The 21342-nt window shown below is 44.5% G+C and overlaps 1 protein-coding gene and 1 non-coding gene across 2 annotated transcripts in view; both read right to left on the bottom strand.

Moving 5' to 3' along the window:
* The window catches only part of CLCA4 (chloride channel accessory 4), a 162574-nt gene extending 154936 nt beyond the window's left edge, over positions 1-7638 (bottom strand). The window contains exons 1-2 of the mRNA XM_063941503.1: positions 7474-7638; positions 6410-6547 (exon numbers count right to left, since the gene is read on the bottom strand). Of these exons, the coding sequence (XP_063797573.1) occupies positions 6410-6547; positions 7474-7638 (303 nt within the window). The remainder of the gene's footprint in view (positions 1-6409; positions 6548-7473) is intronic.
* LOC134959561 (U6 spliceosomal RNA) lies at positions 1718-1824 on the bottom strand. Its single transcript, XR_010187575.1, has one exon. It is a non-coding gene; the product is annotated as a U6 spliceosomal RNA (small nuclear RNA).
* Positions 7639-21342: the final 13704 nt, after the last annotated feature.

The following is a 21342-nucleotide window of genomic DNA, read 5'->3' on the forward strand; positions in this document are numbered from 1 at the left end:
AACAGTGCTTTTCATCAACTTTTATCAGGGGTAATAAAAAGGTGAGACATATGGAAATATAAGGGGAGAACTAAAGGAAATATGGGGGAGGGAAGCAGGTAAGTTAGAAAGTACACTTGGGTACAGTAATTTGGTAGTCTATTCCTACGAGCATCGAATACATATATTACTGTGCTTGGTTTGGAGGCACAAATACAACGTAGATCGAAGTGGTCTTAAATTCCATCCAGCTAAACCAAGTGGCTACATAGTCCGAATGTTTCTCTAAAGGTCCATACACATTAGACAATGTTGTTCTGTGAGCAACGTCGTCTAGTGTTTCCCCTCCCTGGCCGGCTGGCCGGCGGCCGCCTGTACACACTGAGCGATATGACTGCTTATATCGCTCAGTGACATCACTCCTCCGCAACCGTGCATGCACTGCCGACAGGGACGATCGGTAACGACCCGCGGGGCCGCGTATCGTCATCGCAGGCGGAATACACACTTGCAGATAAAATGAGCAACGGCGCTCATGGAGGGGGAAAATGAGCGACGTCGCTCATTTTATCGGCAAGTGTGTATGGGCCTTAAGGCTGTGTATAAAATATATTCCATGGTCGTGTAAAATCTATTCATTGGCACCATTCCCAAATCATTGGTGCTACTACAGCACGCTCTTGCTGCATTGTTTAAATGTTTAAGAAGGCACTTTTTGTAACTAACTAGCTATAGGGATGCTAGAGTGTGAAAGTAATCAGAAAATAATCAGAAATCCGGCCCAGTTGGAACCTGATAGACAAAAATTTTAGTTATCTCAATAAGTTTAGTCCAAAAAGGGATAATTAGGGGGCAGTCCCACCAAATGTGAAATAGGGTACCTTTATCTTTAACACATTGCCAATACAGGGGAGACACTGAAGGGAAACATTTGTGTAAAAGAGGAGGGCACCTGTACCATCGTGTCAGTAACTTATATTGAGTTTCAATAATCTCAAGGCTCGTGGAACATTGGGGGTAATTCTGAGTTCATCGCAGCAGCAAGTTTGTTAGCAATTGGGCAAAAACATGTGCACTGCAGGGGGGGGGGGGGGGCAGATATAACATTTGCAGAGAAAGTTAGATTTGGGTTGATTATTTTGTTTCTGTGCAGGGTAAATACTGGCTGCTTTATTTTTACACTGCAATTTAGATTTCAGTTTGAACACACCCCACCCAAATCTAACTCTCTCTGCACATGTTATATCTGCCCCTCCTGCAGTGCACATGGTTTTGCCGAACTGCTAACAAAATTCCTGCTGCGATCAACTTGGAATTACCCCCATTGTGTAGTAACTTAACAATGCTTTTCCCAGTTAACATGAATCCCCCTATGTATAAAGTCGCTATCGCAGGCATCACAAAAGGAAGAAATATCAGAAAAATTACCATGTAGCAGAATTTTATAGATATTTGAAACTATAATATACTGTAGGATCTGTGGATTGGGAACACATACAGTATATTCAAAAAGTGTGAGATCTCTATTAAATCTAGATACCACTTCTTGAGAAGAGATAAAATGGTGTAACTGGAGATAATAAAACCAATAATCCCTTACTAAGATATCAGCAGTCTCGCAAATCTCTTAGAAGGGTGTTTGCGATCAAATGAGTCATTCTAGTGATACCCACCCTCCTCCATTTCGAAGCTGTCCCTCCCTAAGTGCAGGGTGGAAAATTGGATTGTCAAGGATGAAAAAAATATGGAACGCTTCATGAATTTGCATGTCATCCTTGCGCAGGGGCCATGCCAAACTTCTCTTTATCATTCCAATTTTAGTATATGTGCTGCTGAAGCGAGCACCTAAGCTGTGAACTAATATATATATATATATATATATATATATATATATATTTCTATTGTTTTACTATGTCTGTGTGCTGTACCCTAGTGCATGTATTCACATACATATAAAAGAGCTGTGACTCTATTCAGTGTAAGCTGAGCTGTGTATATAAAAATAGAAATGTATTGTTATATTGTTTTACTATGTATGTGTGCTGTACCCCAGTGCATTTGTTCACATACATATAAAAGTGCTGTGACTCCAGCAATGTGAGTTCAGCTGTGAATTAAAATAGTAGAAAAAAATATGTATTTTGTTCTATTGTTTGTACTATTTCTGCGTGTTCATTGATATGGATAGCTATCAGTTGAGAGAAAAGTAGGAGCAGAAACCAAATACTAGCACTGCAGCTGTTGCCAGTCATGATAGTACAACATCTACTAAAGGTGGTCCAGGGGGTGGAAAGTTTAGGACAGGGTACCTGAAATCAAAATCTTTCACAATGTTAAAAAATGGTAGAGGTGTCACCTTAAAAAGTGACAAATCAAGGCCCAAAAAAATAAACACTAAGGCTCAAACTATGTGTTCACAAATACCTGAAGAGAATCTAGGGGAGTCCTCTGTAGATGTGTGAATCTGACATTACTCACACTGTCCTCATAGAGAACATTCTTTGGCCTCCTTCCAGCATTTCTATACCATCTGCACATGTGGGGAGCAGTACAAGTAAGGATGGCGAAGAGGACATAATAGAAATTGAGGATGCTAGTGTGGAAGTGGAACAGGATGACAGGGACATTTGTGTAATACTACTATCTAACACCAATGAGGATAAGGATGTTGATGATGTTGCTTGTGTTGGTCAGACACCATCGGCTGCAGTTCTTGCCCATGATAAAAATAAAGTAATTGTGATGCCTAGGCATAACACCAAAAAAAGTCACCTCTTTCATGTGGGGTTATTTTTACCCAAATCCTGACAATGTTTGTGAAGGCATCTGCTCCATTTGTGAGGCCAAAGTTAGTAGAGGTAGGGACTAGGCCATCTAGGCAGCTCCTCCATGTTACATCACTTGCGGTGAGTTCATGAAATTTATTTTACAAGATCATATTATTAACACCCTTATCATCCACCTCCTCATTAGTGATCAGAGGTAGTCCTTCCCAAACAATTGGTTTGTGAAAACCCAAACAAACCAAGCATTTCAGTCACAGAAGTGGCAGTCCCTGTTGCTGAAGTGCTTGGTTAGTTAAACTGAGTGTGCCCTAGTTTTTAATATGTAACATAAAAGTGGGTGGGGGGGGGGGGCAAGGATAATTCCATATTGCACCACTTTGAGGAGCTTTGGGGATGGTCTATTTTACATAGACAAACCACTTCTAATAAAAGGAAAGTTTACTGCTGAAAAATATAAAATTAGCAAAACTGGAATCCACCATTACAGAAGTCTCTGTACTTTGTTGCATTGGTCAGTGCAAAGGGCTTCCTCATAGAATTTGTAGTTCATTTTTATGAACATGAGTCTTTCTCAATATACTGGTAGGGAAATTAGCTCCCAATAAACCCTAGTGTGTAAAGGTGTGTATATACATGGTCAAACTAGATGGGCAAAGTAGTTATTTTCTGCTACAGGTTGAGTCTCCCTTATCCAAAATGCTTGGGACCAGAGGTACTTTGGATATGGAATTTTTCCGTATTTTGGAATAATTGCATACCATAGTGAGATATCATGGTGATGGGACCTAAATCTAAGCACAGAATGCATTTATGTTACATATACACCTTATACACACAGCCTGAAGGTCATTTTAGCCAATATTTTTTATAACTTTGTGCATTAAACAAAGTGTGTCTACATTCACACAATTCATTTATGTTTCATATACACCTTATACACACAGCCTGAAGGTAATTTAATACAATATTTTTAATAACTTTGTGTATTAAACAAAGTTTGTGTACATTGAGACATCAAAAAACAAAGGTTTCACTATTTCACTCTCACTCAAAAAAGTCCGTATTTCGGAATATTCCGTATTTCGGAATATATGGATATGGGATACTCAACCTGTATAACATTTCCACAGCTGGATCTGAATTAGATATTATCCCACACCAACATTTGAAATCACTAAGCATAAGTACTGCTGACAAAAGGTACTAATCAGCAGTCTCTGCTGTAAACATTGGGACTATCGACCGCACTAACTGAACTAATCCTGACTGTCAGCGACACAGAGAGACTTTTTTACAAACAGCCAGCACTAGTCATTCTATTATCCAATAAGGAAATAGCATATCCGAATCTCTTTCTTTCTGGATAGAGACTGTCCTTTTACCAGTGGGGTAAAACGCTGAAACAGTGTACTTACTGGGAAATTGTTATACATGTGTGTTTGTGTGTTATATGTCAGTCATGTGTACCGGTACTAGGGGTTTTCAGTAATTTAAACTATATGAACTAACATTTATTTTAAGATCAACGAAGCCTTTTATTAGAATCCTACATTCTATATATATTTCCACTGGTCATTATTTTTATTCAATATAAATAAATTTGACATTTTATGACTCTGTCGAATTGTGGATATTATTAAAAACAAAAGGTTCTATTCAAACATTCATGCGAGGTGTGCGCTAAGACACTTATTTACCATATGGATCTGAATTAGATGCCTGGTCCTAAAGTGGACCAGCAACTAGAAAATCGCTGCATAAAATAAATACTGCACAGTACTGTACTGTGAAAAATTGTATTCTGACATGTTGTGGGCCTACCCGCTGCCAGCCTCATCATGTAAGAAGGAGGGACTGTAACAGATATCTCCATAACTACCATGTCCCTCCATTTTTATGGGGGCTGCAAAGATGTCAGATTTCCAAACTCCTGCATGCAGAGTATTTCAGAGTTTGATCGTCACACATGCATTGACAACACAACGCAAATGAACCATAGCGCAGCAGGGTCCCAATATAGAAGTGAAGTCACCGCTATTTCGATCACTTTACTTCTAGAACATCACAGGGACAGGCTCCTTTCGGATCCCCTGTCCCTAAATGTGTATTTTAATAAATTCCCTCCAAAATAAATTGTTTATTGTAGCAAACAATTATTAGATCTAGAAGCCGATGATTGATAAATATGTCCCTAAATGAGAATACAGGAAAGGTTATAAAGTCGGTATATATTATCACAGAGCAGCATCAATAACTTATTTTAGTTCTATGGTTTTGCTGGGGTGCGCTCCCTGGGTCACTACGGGTATTATTTCTTTATGTAGAAAGGGAAAGTTCTCCTCACTGGACAGTTTATCAGCAGTACTTCCTTGTTCCGATATAACACGATGTCCTCAAAGAAAGAATTGGTATATAGTGAAGTCCCGTAGGGATCAAATGGATTATCAGAAATTTCAATCACATATACAGTATAATGTAAAAGAAATTTTTATCCGCCTAGGTGCGGCGGACCTACGTACCGGACTTAGTGGGGTGTCAGCAATGCCCACCCAATTACGCTTGTAGTATCCCTTCCTTTAATCCTGTAGATTCCAATATTGGTTCTTCCCTAGTTCACCTTTACCTCTCCATCCAGGTGAAAGGTTTCCGTGAGTAGGAAAAAAATACCTGTCACAGTGTGTTGATGTCACCAATTTACCCAATATTATAGGAATTGCAATCAAGCTCTGATCCCTCTCTGTTAATGGCAACTTCTACATGCGCAGTTACTCTTCTGGGTCCCAATCTGGAGAGCCATTCGGTCAGTGTGGCAGCCCCAGTGATTGTGGACCCTGTGAAGAAACAGGATCCCCAACTGGTGACCCCCAAACCACGGGACTCTGGCTCTCCAGATTGGGACCCAGAAGAGTAACTGCGCATGTAGAAGTTGCCATTAACAGAGAGGGATCAGAGCTTGATTGCAATTCCTATAATATTGGGTAAATTGGGGACATCAACACACTGTGACAGGTATTTTTTTCCTACTCACGGAAACCTTTCACCTGGATGGAGAGGTAAAGGTGAACTAGGGAAGAACCAATATTGGAATCTACAGGATTAAAGGAAGGGATACTACAAGCGTAATTGGGTGGGCATTGCTGACACCCCACTAAGTCCGGTACGTAGGTCCGCCGCACCTAGGCGGATAAAAATTTCTTTTACATTATACTGTATATGTGATTGAAATTTCTGATAATCCATTTGATCCCTACGGGACTTCACTATATACCAATTCTTTCTTTGAGGACATCGTGTTATATCGGAACAAGGAAGTACTGCTGATAAACTGTCCAGTGAGGAGAACTTTCCCTTTCTACATAAAGAAATAATACCCGTAGTGACCCAGGGAGCGCACCCCAGCAAAACCATAGAACTAGGATTGAACTTTTTGGGAAATTGATAACCGTCCCAGCTGGGAGATTGCAGCACCTCTGAACTGAAGCGCCATCTGTACATTTGTTTTTGTGTAATAACTTATTTTAAACTTAATGGATGGCACTTTTCTGATTTTCTTTCACACTATTTCCAAGTAGCTACTTTTACTGTATGTTTAGTCTTCTCCCATTTAATTTAGTTGATCAATTCACCACATTATGTTATTGTACCTTATCATATGTTTCTGTTTTAGGCTTTGTGTAGTTATTTCCAGTCCATGAAGAGGGAATTAAAATTTTCACATTACGTATGTAGAGTCTTTTCTTTGTAGCATGAAATAAATAGCCTGTGGCTTCTTTTACCATATCCTGTAAAAGAACAAAAAAATTGTTAAATGTGATGGAAACTAAATCATTTGTTTTCTTTAGAATATATCATTTCTATTATACATTTTATCATTTCTCTATTGAAAATTGTTGAATAGATAACATAATAACTTTTACTCAGAACACAGTGATTATTCAATAAATTTACAGTTTAGCTTTGATTTTATGAACATTAAAATGATATTAATGTCTAAAGTAATCACTCAGCAATATGGTATCTATGTATATTTCGATGACTAAATGAAATTAAAATAATTATATTCTAGGTTTACTGTATGTGTAGATAATAGTTGTGCAGTCTGTTCAATGCTGAGGTGTTTCATCAAAAAGGCATACTTAGGGGGAATTCAATTGTTTGAAAAGTCAGTTGGGAGTATGTTTTTTTCTATCTAATATACAGGAAAAAACAGACACCCAACCGACTTTTCAAACAATTGAATTCCACTCTTAATATTAGTATTGACATTTACTTTTTGTTAAGTTCCAGGAACAGAAACACATACAGTATACATAAACTGAGACAGATTCGATTTTTGAGAAATTTGCATGACACATACAGTAGATTGATGTTAAAAAACACAAATTTCAGAATTTGTAAAACTGACAAAATGCACATGATATCTATAGTAAATTGTATTGGCGAGCAAGGCAATTTATGTTGAGTTCCAATGAAAGGATATCAATGCGAAATACATTAAACAGGCTCATAGATACATTATTAAGACATGCAGTCTACAGCTTGTGTGTCTAGAAGCAATCAGGAAGATAGTATAGGACAAGCTTTTAACGCTTTCTTAATATTCTGACCTTAAACTTTTATGTTTCTAGCAAGAGTACAAAGATAAATCTTTCCATTATAAATCCACAAACATTTAAACTAAAAGTTAAAAATAAAAGTTTAGTCTTACCTTAATCTTCTCAATAATATTTAGATCTTCCCCTATACGAGGATTAATTGCAATAACAATATCTTCATAACCTCCATCATTAAGCGTTACCATAGAACTCTTACATATTGTAAGAACATAAAAAACTAGAGCTAATGCAAAGATGTTCCTTAGTACCGTTGCCATTTGTTATTCTCTCCAGTTGTTATCACTCATTGTAAGAGCTGGGTAACATTAGAAGCATATATATATCATGGCATACATTCCTTATCAGAATTAGTACGTGGACTTTGTTTCTGATAATTTAAGCAAAAAACAGCTTTCGCTTTACAATACAGTAATTAGGGATGAGTCATTGATCTTATGATAAAATACTAAGTTATTTTTCTTTTACGTCTTCCTCATTGTGTTTTTTTTTTCATTCTGCAATAATACAATAAATTCACAGTGTAATTATATTGTTTGGTGCATCATTTTCTGGGTTACTAGTTATTCTGGCTGCCATATAGTTTCATATTCTGTCTGTCTCTTCAGTTCCGTCCCCCAGAGTCCCTCCAGCCTCATGCCCTGCCTGTGCCTCTTCAGCCTCATGTCTCCCCCTATGTCAGTCTTGTCTCATGTCACTCCCCACCAACACCATAGGCGTGCGCAGCACATTTTATTAGGGGGTGCACCGGTCGGAGTGGTGTGTCTAGCACCGCATTGGGCGTGTCTAGCACCATCTATTGTCGTCAACGCAATATAAAATATCCAACCTTGTACCAATCCTAATAAAGCAGATACATTGTCAGATGTTGTGGTGTGCACCAAACAAACACCCCTGATGGCACTCACTGCAATTACACTGCTCCTCCTCAGCCTGGTCTGGCTCCCCCTCTCTTTCCCCTGCAAGCTGCAGCAGCTTACTTACAAGTCAGTCACTCACTGACACTGACAGTCGCAGACTAGTACTGCTGCTGCTGGAAAAACGAGTGACGTGTCAATGCTGCTGCCAACCGCCTGCCAGTATTGAATTTGTCTTCCTAAGAGGAACACTGGCTGCATGCTGATCCTCATCGGTGGCTGGCGTTGGCATAGCATAGAAGGAGAGTGGTGGGCATGTGACAGGTGGGCGTGTGGGCAGCATGATGTAATCACATCACGCTGTTTTTGTACATGGAGGTGGAGCCGGTAGTTTGAAAGCCGGTGTCAGTGGCACCCTTGATTAACCCAGGGGTCCGGTCAGTAATACAGTACTGACAGGGTGCAGCACAGAGGAGACAGTAATCAGCCTGCTCAGCGATCGCTGCATCAGGCATGTGAGATCGGGGTGCCAGACATTAGGGGGTGCCTGTGCGCACCAGGCACCCCCCCTGCGCACACCTATGACCAACACCACTACCACAACTCTCTCATCTCTGTTCCCTCTCCTTTGTCTACCTCTCTCTGATCTTTATGTCATGGTTGCCATGTCCAAGCACTGGTTTTACCATCCACCCCCCCCCCCCCCCCCCTCCCTCCATCGTCTCACTCTCTTTCTCTATTTCATCTCCATCGTTTTTTTCCACATCTTTCTTTCTTTCATCTTGCCCAGAGCCGGATTAACAATGGGGCGGATGGAGCTGCAGCTCCAGGCCCCCCATTGAAAATAGGACCACAGCACACTGACAGCATTGACAGGAAAAAACTTTCCTGAGGCTGTCACATACTGCCAGCGGCCTCCTCTCTCCCATGCCCCCTCCTCCGGCTCCAGTGCTCTCACCTGTCACGGAGCCATGCAGACAGTGTGCTGGCTGCCCCTCCCTCTCCTCCAGTCTCTCCTCCGGGGTTCTGCTGTCACTCACAGGCCCAAGTTCCGCCCCCAGACTGCACGGGGAGCTGCTGCTGCAGGAAGCCTGGCAAGTGTAATGATGGCTCCTTGATTAATGTGTTTATACAGTTTGTGTGGTGTGTGTGTACTGAATGTGTGTGTGTATATGTGGTGGTGGTGGTGGGTGGGTATGTATAGTGTATATTGTGTGTGTATATGTGGTGGTGGTGTGTGTGTGTGTACTTTGTGTGTGTGTAGTGTGTACTGTGTGTGTATATGTGGTGATGGGGGTGTGTGTGTATTTTATGTGTGTAGCGTGTAGTCACTGTAGTGGGTACTGTGTGTGTGTACTGTGTGTGTGTGTGTGTGTGTGTGTGTATATGTGGAGGTGGTGGGTGGGTGTGTTTAGTGTGTATATGTGGTGGTGGAGGTGTGTGTGTGTGTGTGTATGTAGTGTGTGTGTGTGTGTGTGTGTGTGTGTAGTGTGTACTGTGTGTGTATATGTGGTGGTGTGTGTGTATGTGTATGTGTACTTTATGTATGGGTATTGTGTAGTGTGTGTGTGTGTGTGTGTGTGTGTGTGTACTTTATGTGTGTATATGTGCGGGGGTGTATTTTGTGTGTGTACTATGTGTGTATATGTGGTGGTAGGTGTGTGGGTGTACTTTGTGTGTGCTGTGTGTGAGTGTATATGTGGTGGTGGTGGTGGGTGGGTGTGTGTATATAGTGTGTACTGTGTGTGTTTGTGTATATGTGGTGGTGGTGGTGGTGTGTGTGTGTGTGTATGTGTGTGTGTGTGTGTGTGTGTGTGTGTGTGTGTGTGTGTGTGGGGAGGTGTACTTTGTGAGTGTAGTGTGTACTATGTGTGTATATGTGGGTGTGGGTACTTTATATGATGGGGGTCTGTGTGTATATGCTATGTTTGGGAGGGCTGCGTTATATACTTGTTATATGAGTAGCAGCTGAGGACTTAAGGGGTTCCACCAGCCCATAGAAATTTGATGCTTAGCGTATATAACTTTCAGCGTTCACTCCTAAACCAATAATATTACATATGCAGTTTACTTTTAAATTCTAGTATACTCAAATTTATTAGGTTATAAAGCTTAAAAATTTAAAACACGATTTCTCTAACGTCCTAGTGGATGCTGGGGACTCCGAAAGGACCATGGGGAATAGCGGCTCCGCAGGAGACTGGGCACAAAGTAAAAGCTTTAGGACTAGCTGGTGTGCACTGGCTCCTCCCCCTATGACCCTCCTCCAAGCCTCAGTTAGATTTTGTGCCCGAACGAGAAGGGTGCAATCTAGGTGGCTCTCCTGAGCTGCTTAGAGTAAAAGTTTAAATAGGTTTTTTATTTTCAGTGAGACCTGCTGGCAACAGGCTCACTGCATCGAGGGACTTAGGGGAGAGAAACGAACTCACCTGCGTGCAGAGTGGATTGGGTTTCTTAGGCTACTGGACATTAGCTCCAGAGGGACGATCACAGGCCCAGCCATGGATGGGTCCCGGAGCCGCGCCGCCGGCCCCCTTACAGATGCTGAAGCAAGAAGAGGTCCATAAATTGGCGGCAGAAGACTTTCCTGTCTTCATAAGGTAGCGCACAGCACTGCAGCTGTGCGCCATTGCTCTCAGCACACTTCACACTCCGGTCACTGAGGGTGCAGGACGCTGGGGGGGGGCGTCCTGGGAAGCAATGAATTTACCTTAGTTGGCGAAAAATACATCACATATAGCTCCTGGGCTATATGGATGTATTTAACCCCTGCCAGTTTTCCAGTAAAAAGCGGGAGAAGAGCCCGCCGTGAAGGGGGCGGGGCCTATCTCCTCAGCACACAGCACCATTTTTCCCACACAGCTCCGCTGGTAGGAAGGCTCCCAGAATCTCCCCTGCATCCTGCAACTACAGAAACAGGGTAAAAAAGAGAGGGGGGCACTTATTTGGCAAAATAACAGATATAAGCAGCTATAAGGGATAGACACTTATTGTAAGGTTGTCCCTATACATATATAGCGCTCTGGTGTGTGCTGGCAAACTCTCCCTCTGTCTCCCCAAAGGGCTAAGTGGGTACTGTCCTCTATCAGAGCATTCCCTGTGTGTGTGCTGGGTGTCGGTACGTGTGTGTCGACATGTATGAGGAGGAAAATGATGTGGAGGCGGAGCAGAGTGTCTGTAACAGTTATGTCACCCCCTAGGGGGTCGACACCTGAGTGGATGTACTGTTGAAAATTACGTGACAGTGTCAGCTCTATATAAAAAAACAGTGGTTGACATGAGACAGCCGGCTACTCAGCTTGTGCCTGTCCAGACGTCTCATAGGCCGTCAGGCAGATGGCAGATACAGACGCCGACACGGATACTGACTCCTGTGTCGACGGTGAAGAGACAACCGTGATTTCCAGTAGGGCCACACGTTACATGATTGAGACAATGGAAAATGTTTTATACATTTCTGATAATACGAGTACCACCAAAAAAGGGGTATTATGTTCGGTGAGGGAAAAACTACCTGTAGTTTTCCTGAATCTGAGAAATAAAATGTGTGATGATGCGTGGGTTTCCCCCCGATAACAATTAATAATTTCTTAAAAAGTATTGGCTGCATACCCTTTCCCGCCAGAGGTTAGGATGCATTGGGAAACACCCCCTAGGGGGGATAAGGCGCTCACACGCTTGTAAGAACAAGGGCTCTACCCTCTCATGAGATGGCCGCCCTTAAGGATCCTGCTGATAGAAAGCAGGAGGGTATCCAAAAAAAGGTATTTACACACATACTGGTGTTATACTGCGACCAGCTATCGCCTCAGCCTGGAGGTGCAGTGCTGGGTTGGCATGGTCGGATTCCCTGACTGGAAATATTGATATCCTAGATAAGGATAGTATATTATTTAGAGATGAGCGCCTGAAATTTTTCGGGTTTTGTGTTTTGGTTTTGGGTTCGGTTCCGCGGCCGTGTTTTGGGTTCGAACGCGTTTTGGCAAAACCTCACCGAATTTTTTTTGTCGGATTCGGGTGTGTTTTGGATTCGGGTGTTTTTTTCCAAAAACACTAAAAAACAGCTTAAATCATAGAATTTGGGGGTCATTTTGATCCCAAAGTATTATTAACCTCAAAAACCATAATTTACACTCATTTTCAGTCTATTCTGAATACCTCACACCTCACAATATTATTTTTAGTCCTAAAATTTGCACCGAGGTCGCTGTGTGAGTAAGATAAGCGACCCTAGTGGCCGACACAAACACCGGGCCCATCTAGGAGTGGCACTGCAGTGTCACGCAGGATGTCCCTTCCAAAAAACCCTCCCCAAACAGCACATGACGCAAAGAAAAAAAGAGGCGCAATGAGGTAGCTGTGTGAGTAAGATTAGCGACCCTAGTGGCCGACACAAACACCGGGCCCATCTAGGAGTGGCACTGCAGTGTCACGCAGGATGGCCCTTCCAAAAAACCCTCCCCAAACAGCACATGACGCAAAGAAAAAAAGAGGCGCAATGAGGTAGCTGTGTGAGTAAGATTAGCGACCCTAGTGGCCGACACAAACACCGGGCCCATCTAGGAGTGGCACTGCAGTGTCACGCAGGATGGCCCTTCCAAAAAACCCTCCCCAAACAGCACATGACGCAAAGAAAAAAAGAGGCGCAATGAGGTAGCTGTGTGAGTAAGATTAGCGACCCTAGTGGCCGAGACAAACACCGGGCACATCTAGGAGTGGCACTGCAGTGTCACGCAGGATGGCCCTTCCAAAAAACCCTCCCCAAACAGCACATGACGCAAAGAAAAAAAGAGGCGCAATGAGGTAGCTGACTGTGTGAGTAAGATTAGCGACCCTAGTGGCCGACACAAACACCGGGCCCATCTAGGAGTGGCACTGCAGTGTCACGCAGGATGTCCCTTCCAAAAAACCCTCCCCAAACAGCACATGACGCAAAGAAAAAAAGAGGCGCAATGAGGTAGCTGACTGTGTGAGTAAGATTAGCGACCCTAGTGGCCGACACAAACACCGGGCCCATCTAGGAGTGGCACTGCAGTGTCACGCAGGATGTCCCTTCCAAAAAACCCTCCCCAAACAGCACATGACGCAAAGAAAAAAAGAGGCGCAATGAGGTAGCTGACTGTGTGAGTAAGATTAGCGACCCTAGTGGCCGACACAAACACCGGGCCCATCTAGGAGTGGCACTGCAGTGTCACGCAGGATGTCCCTTCCAAAAAACCCTCCCCAATCAGCACATGATGCAAAGAAAAAGAAAAGAAAAAAGAGGTGCAAGATGGAATTGTCCTTGGGCCCTCCCACCCACCCTTATGTTGTATAAACAAAACAGGACATGCACACTTTAACCAACCCATCATTTCAGTGACAGGGTCTGCCACACGACTGTGACTGATATGACGGGTTGGTTTGGACCCCCCCCAAAAAAGAAGCAATTAATCTCTCCTTGCACAAACTGGCTCTACAGAGGCAAGATGTCCACCTCATCTTCACCCTCCGATATATCACCGTGTACATCCCCCTCCTCACAGATTATCAATTCGTCCCCACTGGAATCCACCATCTCAGCTCCCTGTGTACTTTGTGGAGGCAATTGCTGCTGGTCAATGTCTCCGCGGAGGAATTGATTATAATTCATTTTAATGAACATCATCTTCTCCACATTTTCTGGATGTAACCTCGTACGCCGATTGCTGACAAGGTGAGCGGCGGCACTAAACACTCTTTCGGAGTACACACTTGTGGGAGGGCAACTTAGGTAGAATAAAGCCAGTTTGTGCAAGGGCCTCCAAATTGCCTCTTTTTCCTGCCAGTATAAGTACGGACTGTGTGACGTGCCTACTTGGATGCGGTCACTCATATAATCCTCCACCATTCTATCAATGTTGAGAGAATCATATGCAGTGACAGTAGACGACATGTCCGTAATCGTTGTCAGGTCCTTCAGTCCGGACCAGATGTCAGCATCAGCAGTCGCTCCAGACTGCCCTGCATCACCGCCAGCGGGTGGGCTCGGAATTCTGAGCCTTTTCCTCGCACCCCCAGTTGCGGGAGAATGTGAAGGAGGAGATGTTGACAGGTCGCGTTCCGCTTGACTTGACAATTTTGTCACCAGCAGGTCTTTCAACCCCAGCAGACCTGTGTCTGCCGGAAAGAGAGATCCAAGGTAGGCTTTAAATCTAGGATCGAGCACGGTGGCCAAAATGTAGTGCTCTGATTTCAACAGATTGACCACCCGTGAATCCTTGTTAAGCGAATTAAGGGCTGCATCCACAAGTCCCACATGCCTAGCGGAATCGCTCCCTTTTAGCTCCTTCTTCAATGCCTCCAGCTTCTTCTGCAAAAGCCTGATGAGGGGAATGACCTGACTCAGGCTGGCAGTGTCTGAACTGACTTCACGTGTGGCAAGTTCAAAGGGCATCAGAACCTTGCACAACGTTGAAATCATTCTCCACTGCACTTGAGACAGGTGCATTCCACCTACTATATCGTGCTCAATTGTATAGGCTTGAATGGCCTTTTGCTGCTCCTCCAACCTCTGAAGCATATAGAGGGTTGAATTCCACCTCGTTACCACTTCTTGCTTCAGATGATGGCAGGGCAGGTTCAGTAGTTTTTGGTGGTGCTCCAGTCTTCTGTACGTGGTGCCTGTACGCCGAAAGTGTCCCGCAATTTTTCTGGCCACCGACAGCATCTCTTGCACGCCCCTGTCGTTTTTTTAAAAATTCTGCACCACCAAATTCAAGGTATGTGCAAAACATGGGACGTGCTGGAATTTGCCCATATTTAATGCACACACAATATTGCTGGCGTTGTCCGATGCCACAAATCCACAGGAGAGTCCAATTGGGGTAAGCCATTCCGCGATGATCTTCCTCAGTTGCCGTAAGAGGTTTTCAGCTGTGTGCGTATTCTGGAAAGCGGTGATACAAAGCGTAGCCTGCCTAGGAAAGAGTTGGCGTTTGCGAGATGCTGCTACTGGTGCCGCCGCTGCTGTTCTTGCGGCGGGAGTCCATACATCTACCCAGTGGGCTGTCACAGTCATATAGTCCTGACCCTGCCCTGCTCCACTTGTCCACATGTCCGTGGTTAAGTGGACATTGGGTACAACTGCATTTTTTAGGACACTGGTGAGTCTTTTTCTGACGTCCGTGTACATTCTCGGTATCGCCTGCCTAGAGAAGTGGAACCTAGATGGTATTTGGTAACGGGGGCACACTGCCTCAATAAATTGTCTAGTTCCCTGTGAACTAACGGCGGATACCGGACGCACGTCTAACACCAACATAGTTGTCAAGGACTCAGTTATCCGCTTTGCAGTAGGATGACTGCTGTGATATTTCATCTTCCTCGCAAAGGACTGTTGAACAGTCAATTGCTTACTGGAAGTAGTACAAGTGGGCTTACGACTTCCCCTCTGGGATGACCATCGACTCCCAGCGGCAACAACAGCAGCGCCAGCAGCAGTAGGCGTTACACGCAAGGATGCATCGGAGGAATCCCAGGCAGGAGAGGACTCGTCAGAATTGCCAGTGACATGGCCTGCAGGACTATTGGCATTCCTGGGGAAGGAGGAAATTGACACTGAGGGAGTTGGTGGGGTGGTTTGCGTGAGCTTGGTTACAAGAGGAAGGGATTTACTGGTCAGTGGACTGCTTCCGCTGTCACCCAAAGTTTTTGAACTTGTCACTGACTTATTATGAATGCGCTGCAGGTGACGTATAAGGGAGGATGTTCCGAGGTGGTTAACGTCCTTACCCCTACTTATTACAGCTTGACAAAGGGAACACACGGCTTGACACCTGTTGTCCGCATTTCTGGTGAAATACCTCCACACCGAAGAGCTGATTTTTTTGGTATTTTCACCTGGCATGTCAACGGCCATATTCCTCCCACGGACAACAGGTGTCTCCCCGGGTGCCTGACTTAAACAAACCACCTCACCATCAGAATCCTCCTGGTCAATTTCCTCCCCAGCGCCAGCAACACCCATATCCTCCTCATCCTGGTGTACTTCAACACTGACATCTTCAATCTGACTATCAGGAACTGGACTGCGGGTGCTCCTTCCAGCACTTGCAGGGGGCGTGCAAATGGTGGAAGGCGCATGCTCTTCACGTCCAGTGTTGGGAAGGTCAGGCATCGCAACCGACACAATTGGACTCTCCTTGTGGATTTGGGATTTCAAAGAACGCACAGTTCTTTGCGGTGCTTTTGCCAGCTTGAGTCTTTTCAGTTTTCTAGCGAGAGGCTGAGTGCTTCCATCCTCATGTGAAGCTGAACCACTAGCCATGAACATAGGCCAGGGCCTCAGCCGTTCCTTGCCACTCCGTGTGGTAAATGGCATATTGGCAAGTTTACGCTTCTCCTCCGACAATTTTATTTTAGGTTTTGGAGTCCTTTTTTTACTGATATTTGGTGTTTTGGTTTTGACATGCTCTGTACTATGCCATTGGGCATCGGCCTTGGCAGACGACGTTGCTGGCATTTCATCGTCTCGGCCATGACTAGTGGCAGCAGCTTCAGCACGAGGTGGAAGTGGATCTTGATCTTTCCCTAATTTTGGAACCTCAACATTTTTGTTCTCCATATTTTAATAGGCACAACTAAAAGGCACCTCAGGTAAACAATGGAGATGGATGGATTGGATACTAGTATACAATTATGGACGGGCTGCCGAGTGCCGACACAGAGGTAGCCACAGCCGTGAACTACCGCACTGTACTGTGTCTGCTGCTAATATATAGACTGGTTGATAAAGAGATAGTATACTCGTAACTAGTATGTATGTATAAAGAAAGAAAAAAAACCACGGTTAGGTGGTATATACAATTATGGACGGGCTGCCGAGTGCCGACACAGAGGTAGCCACAGCCGTGAACTACCGCACTGTACTGTGTCTGCTGCTAATATATAGACTGGTTGATAAAGAGATAGTATACTCGTAACTAGTATGTATGTATAAAGAAAGAAAAAAAAACCACGGTTAGGTGGTATATACAATTATGGACGGGCTGCCGAGTGCCGACACAGAGGTAGCCACAGCCGTGAACTACTGTACTGTGTCTGCTGCTAATATATAGACTGGTTGATAAAGAGATAGTATACTCGTAACTAGTATGTATGTATAAAGAAAGAAAAAAAAACCACGGTTAGGTGGTATATACAATTATGGACGGGCTGCCGAGTGCCGACACAGAGGTAGCCACAGCCGTGAACTACCGCACTGTACTGTGTCTGCTGCTAATATATAGACTGGTTGATAAAGAGATAGTATACTCGTAACTAGTATGTATGTATAAAGAAAGAAAAAAAAACCACGGTTAGGTGGTATATACAATTATGGACGGGCTGCCGAGTGCCGACACAGAGGTAGCCACAGCCGTGAACTACCGCACTGTACTGTGTCTGCTGCTAATATATAGACTGGTTGATAAAGAGATAGTATACTCGTAACTAGTATGTATGTATAAAGAAAGAAAAAAAAACCACGGTTAGGTGGTATATACAATTATGGACGGGCTGCCGAGTGCCGACACAGAGGTAGCCACAGCCGTGAACTACCGCACTGTACTGTGTCTGCTGCTAATATATAGACTGGTTGATAAAGAGATAGTATACTCGTAACTAGTATGTATGTATAAAGAAAGAAAAAAAAACACGGTTAGGTCACTGGTATATACAATTATGGACGGGCTGCCGAGTGCCGACACAGAGGTAGCCACAGCCGTGAACTACCGCACTGTACTGTGTCTGCTGCTAATATAGACTGGTTGATAAAGAGATAGTATACTACTAATATTATATACTGGTGGTCAGGTCACTGGTCACTAGTCACACTGGCAGTGGCACTCCTGCAGCAAAAGTGTGCACTGTTTAATTTTAATATAATATTATGTACTCCTGGCTCCTGCTATAACCTATAACTGGCACTGCAGTAGTGCTCCCCAGTCTCCCCCACAATTATAAGCTGTGTGAGCTGAGCAGTCAGACAGATATATAATATATATAGATGATGCAGCACACTGGCCTGAGCCTGAGCAGTGCACACAGATATGGTATGTGACTGACTGAGTCACTGTGTGTATCGCTTTTTTCAGGCAGAGAACGGATATATTAAATAAACTGCACTGTGTGTCTGGTGGTCACTCACTATATAATATATTATGTACTCCTGGCTCCTGCTATAACCTATAACTGGCACTGCAGTAGTGCTCCCCAGTCTCCCCCACAATTATAAGCTGTGTGAGCTGAGCAGTCAGACAGATATATATAATATTATATATAGATAATAGATGATGCAGCACACTGGCCTGAGCCTGAGCAGTGCACACAGATATGGTATGTGACTGAGTCACTGTGTGCTGTGTATCGCTTTTTTCAGGCAGAGAACGGATTATATTATGTACTCCTGGCTCCTGCTATAACCTATAACTGGCACTGCAGTAGTGCTCCCCAGTCTCCCCCACAATTATAAGCTGTGTGAGCTGAGCAGTCAGACAGATATATATAATATTATATATAGATAATAGATGATGCAGCACACTGGCCTGAGCCTGAGCAGTGCACACAGATATGGTATGTGACTGAGTCACTGTGTGCTGTGTATCGCTTTTTTCAGGCAGAGAACGGATTATAAATAAAAGTGGTGGTCACTGGTCACTATCAGCAAAACTCTGCACTGTACACTACTGAGTACTCCTAATGCTCCCCAAAATTAGTAAATCAAGTGTCTCTCTAATCTATTCTAATTCTAAACGGAGAGGACGCCAGCCACGTCCTCTCCCTATCAATCTCAATGCACGTGTGAAAATGGCGGCGACGCGCGGCTCCTTATATAGAATCCGAGTCTCGCGATAGAATCCGAGCCTCGCGAGAATCCGACAGCGTCATGATGACGTTCGGGCGCGCTCGGGTTAACCGAGCAAGGCGGGAAGATCCGAGTCGCTCGGACCCGTGAAAAAAAACATGAAGTTCTGGCGGGTTCGGATTCAGAGAAACCGAACCCGCTCATCTCTAATATTATTGCCTATAGAGCATTTAAAAGATGCATTTCTATATATGCATGATGCACAGCGGAATAATTGCCGACTGGCATCAAGTATAAGTGCGTTGTCCAATTCTACCAGTAAAATGGTCAGGTGATGCGGATTCCAAACGTCATTTGGAAGTATTGCCTTTGAAAGGGGACATTTGGGGTCGGTCTTTTAGACCTGGTGGCCACGGCAACAGCTGGGAAATCCACGTTTGTACCCCAGGTCGCCTCTCAAAATAAGACGCCGTATTATCAGGCGCAGTCCTTTGTTGGCAAGCGGACAAAAGGTTCCTCTTTTCTGCTCGTGACAGAGGGAGAGGAAAAAGGCTGCAGAGATCAGCCAGTTCCCAGGAACAGAAACCCTTTCCAGCCTCTGCCAAGCCCTCAGTATGACGCTAGGGCTTTACAAGCTCAGGCACGGTGGGGGCCCGTTCTCAATGAATTTCAGTGCGCAGTGGGCTCACTCGCAAGTAGACCCCTGGATCCTTCAGGTAATATCTCAGGGGTACATATTGGAATTCGAGACGTCTCCCCCTCGCCGTTTCCAAAAGTCGACTTTACCGACGTCTCCCTCTGACAGGGAGGCAGTTTTGGAAGCCATTCACAAGCTGTATTCCCAGCAGGTGATAATCAAGGTACCCCTCCTGCAACAGGGAACGGGGTATTATTCCACACTATTGTGGTACCGAAGCCAGACGGCTCGGTGAGACCGATTCTAAAATCTAAAATCTTTGAACACTTACATACAGAGGTTCAAATTCAAGATTGAGTCACTCAGAGCAGTGATTGCGAACCTGGAAGAAGGGGAATACATGATGTCTCGGGACATCAAGGATGCTTACCTTCATGTCAAAATTTACCCTTCTCAACAAGGGTACCTCAGGTTTATGGTACAGAACTGTCACTATCAGTTCAGACGCTGCCGTAGGGATGGTCCACGGCACCCCGGGTCTTTACCAAGGTAATGGCCGAAATGATGATGTTCCTTCGAAGGAAGGGAATTTTAGTTATCCCTTACTTGGACGATTCCCTGATAAGGGTAAGATCCAGGGAACAGTTGGAGGTCGGTGTAGCACTATCTCAGATAGTGTTGCGGCAGCACGATTGGATTCTCAATATTCCAAAATCGCAGCTGGTTCCGTCGACGTGTCTTCTGTTCCTAGGGATGATCCTGGACACAGTCCAGAAAAAGGTGTTTCTCCCGGAGGAGAAAGCCAGGGAGTTATCCGAGCTAGTCAGGAACCTCCTCAAACCGAGCCAAGTCTCAGTGCATCAATGCACAAGGGTTCTGGGTAAAATGGGGGCTTCCTACGAAGCAATCCCATTTGGCAGATTCCACGCAAGAACTTTCCAGTGGGACCTGCTGGACAAATGGTCCGGGTCGCATCTTCAGATGCATCAGCGGATAACCCTGTCACCAAGGACAAGGGTGTCCCTCCTGTGGTGGTTGCAGAGTGCTCATCTTCTAGAGGGCCGCAGATTCGGCATTCAGGACTGGGTCCTGGTAACCACGGATGCCAGCCTGCGAGGCTGGGGAGCAGTCACACAGGGAAGGAATATCCAGGACTTATGGTCAAGCCTGGAGACATCACTTCACATAAATATCCTGAAGCTAAGGGACATTTACAATGCTCTAAGCTTAGCAAGACCTTTGCTTCAAGGACAGCCGGTGTTGATCCAGTCGGACAACATCACGGCAGTCACCCACGTAAACAGACAGGGTGGCACAAGAAGCAGAAGGGCAATGACAGAAGCTGCAAGGATTCTTCGCTGGGCGTAAAATCATGGGATAGCACTGTCAGCAGTATTCATTCCGGGAGTGGACAACTGGGAAGCAGACTTCCTCAGCACGACCTCCACCCGGGGAGAGTGGGGACTTCACCCAGAAGTCTTCCACAGGATTATAAACCGTTGGGAAAAACTCGACAGGTATTGCGCCAGGTCCAGGGACCCTCAGGCAATAGCTGTAGACGCTCTGGTAACACCGTGGGTGTACCAGTCAGGGTATGTGTTTCCTCCTCTGCCTCTCATACCCAAGGTACTGAGATTGATAAGATGGTGAGGAGTAAGCACTATAT

Source organism: Pseudophryne corroboree, chromosome 9 (genome assembly GCF_028390025.1).
Source record: "Pseudophryne corroboree isolate aPseCor3 chromosome 9, aPseCor3.hap2, whole genome shotgun sequence".
Taxonomy (NCBI): domain Eukaryota; kingdom Metazoa; phylum Chordata; class Amphibia; order Anura; family Myobatrachidae; genus Pseudophryne; species Pseudophryne corroboree.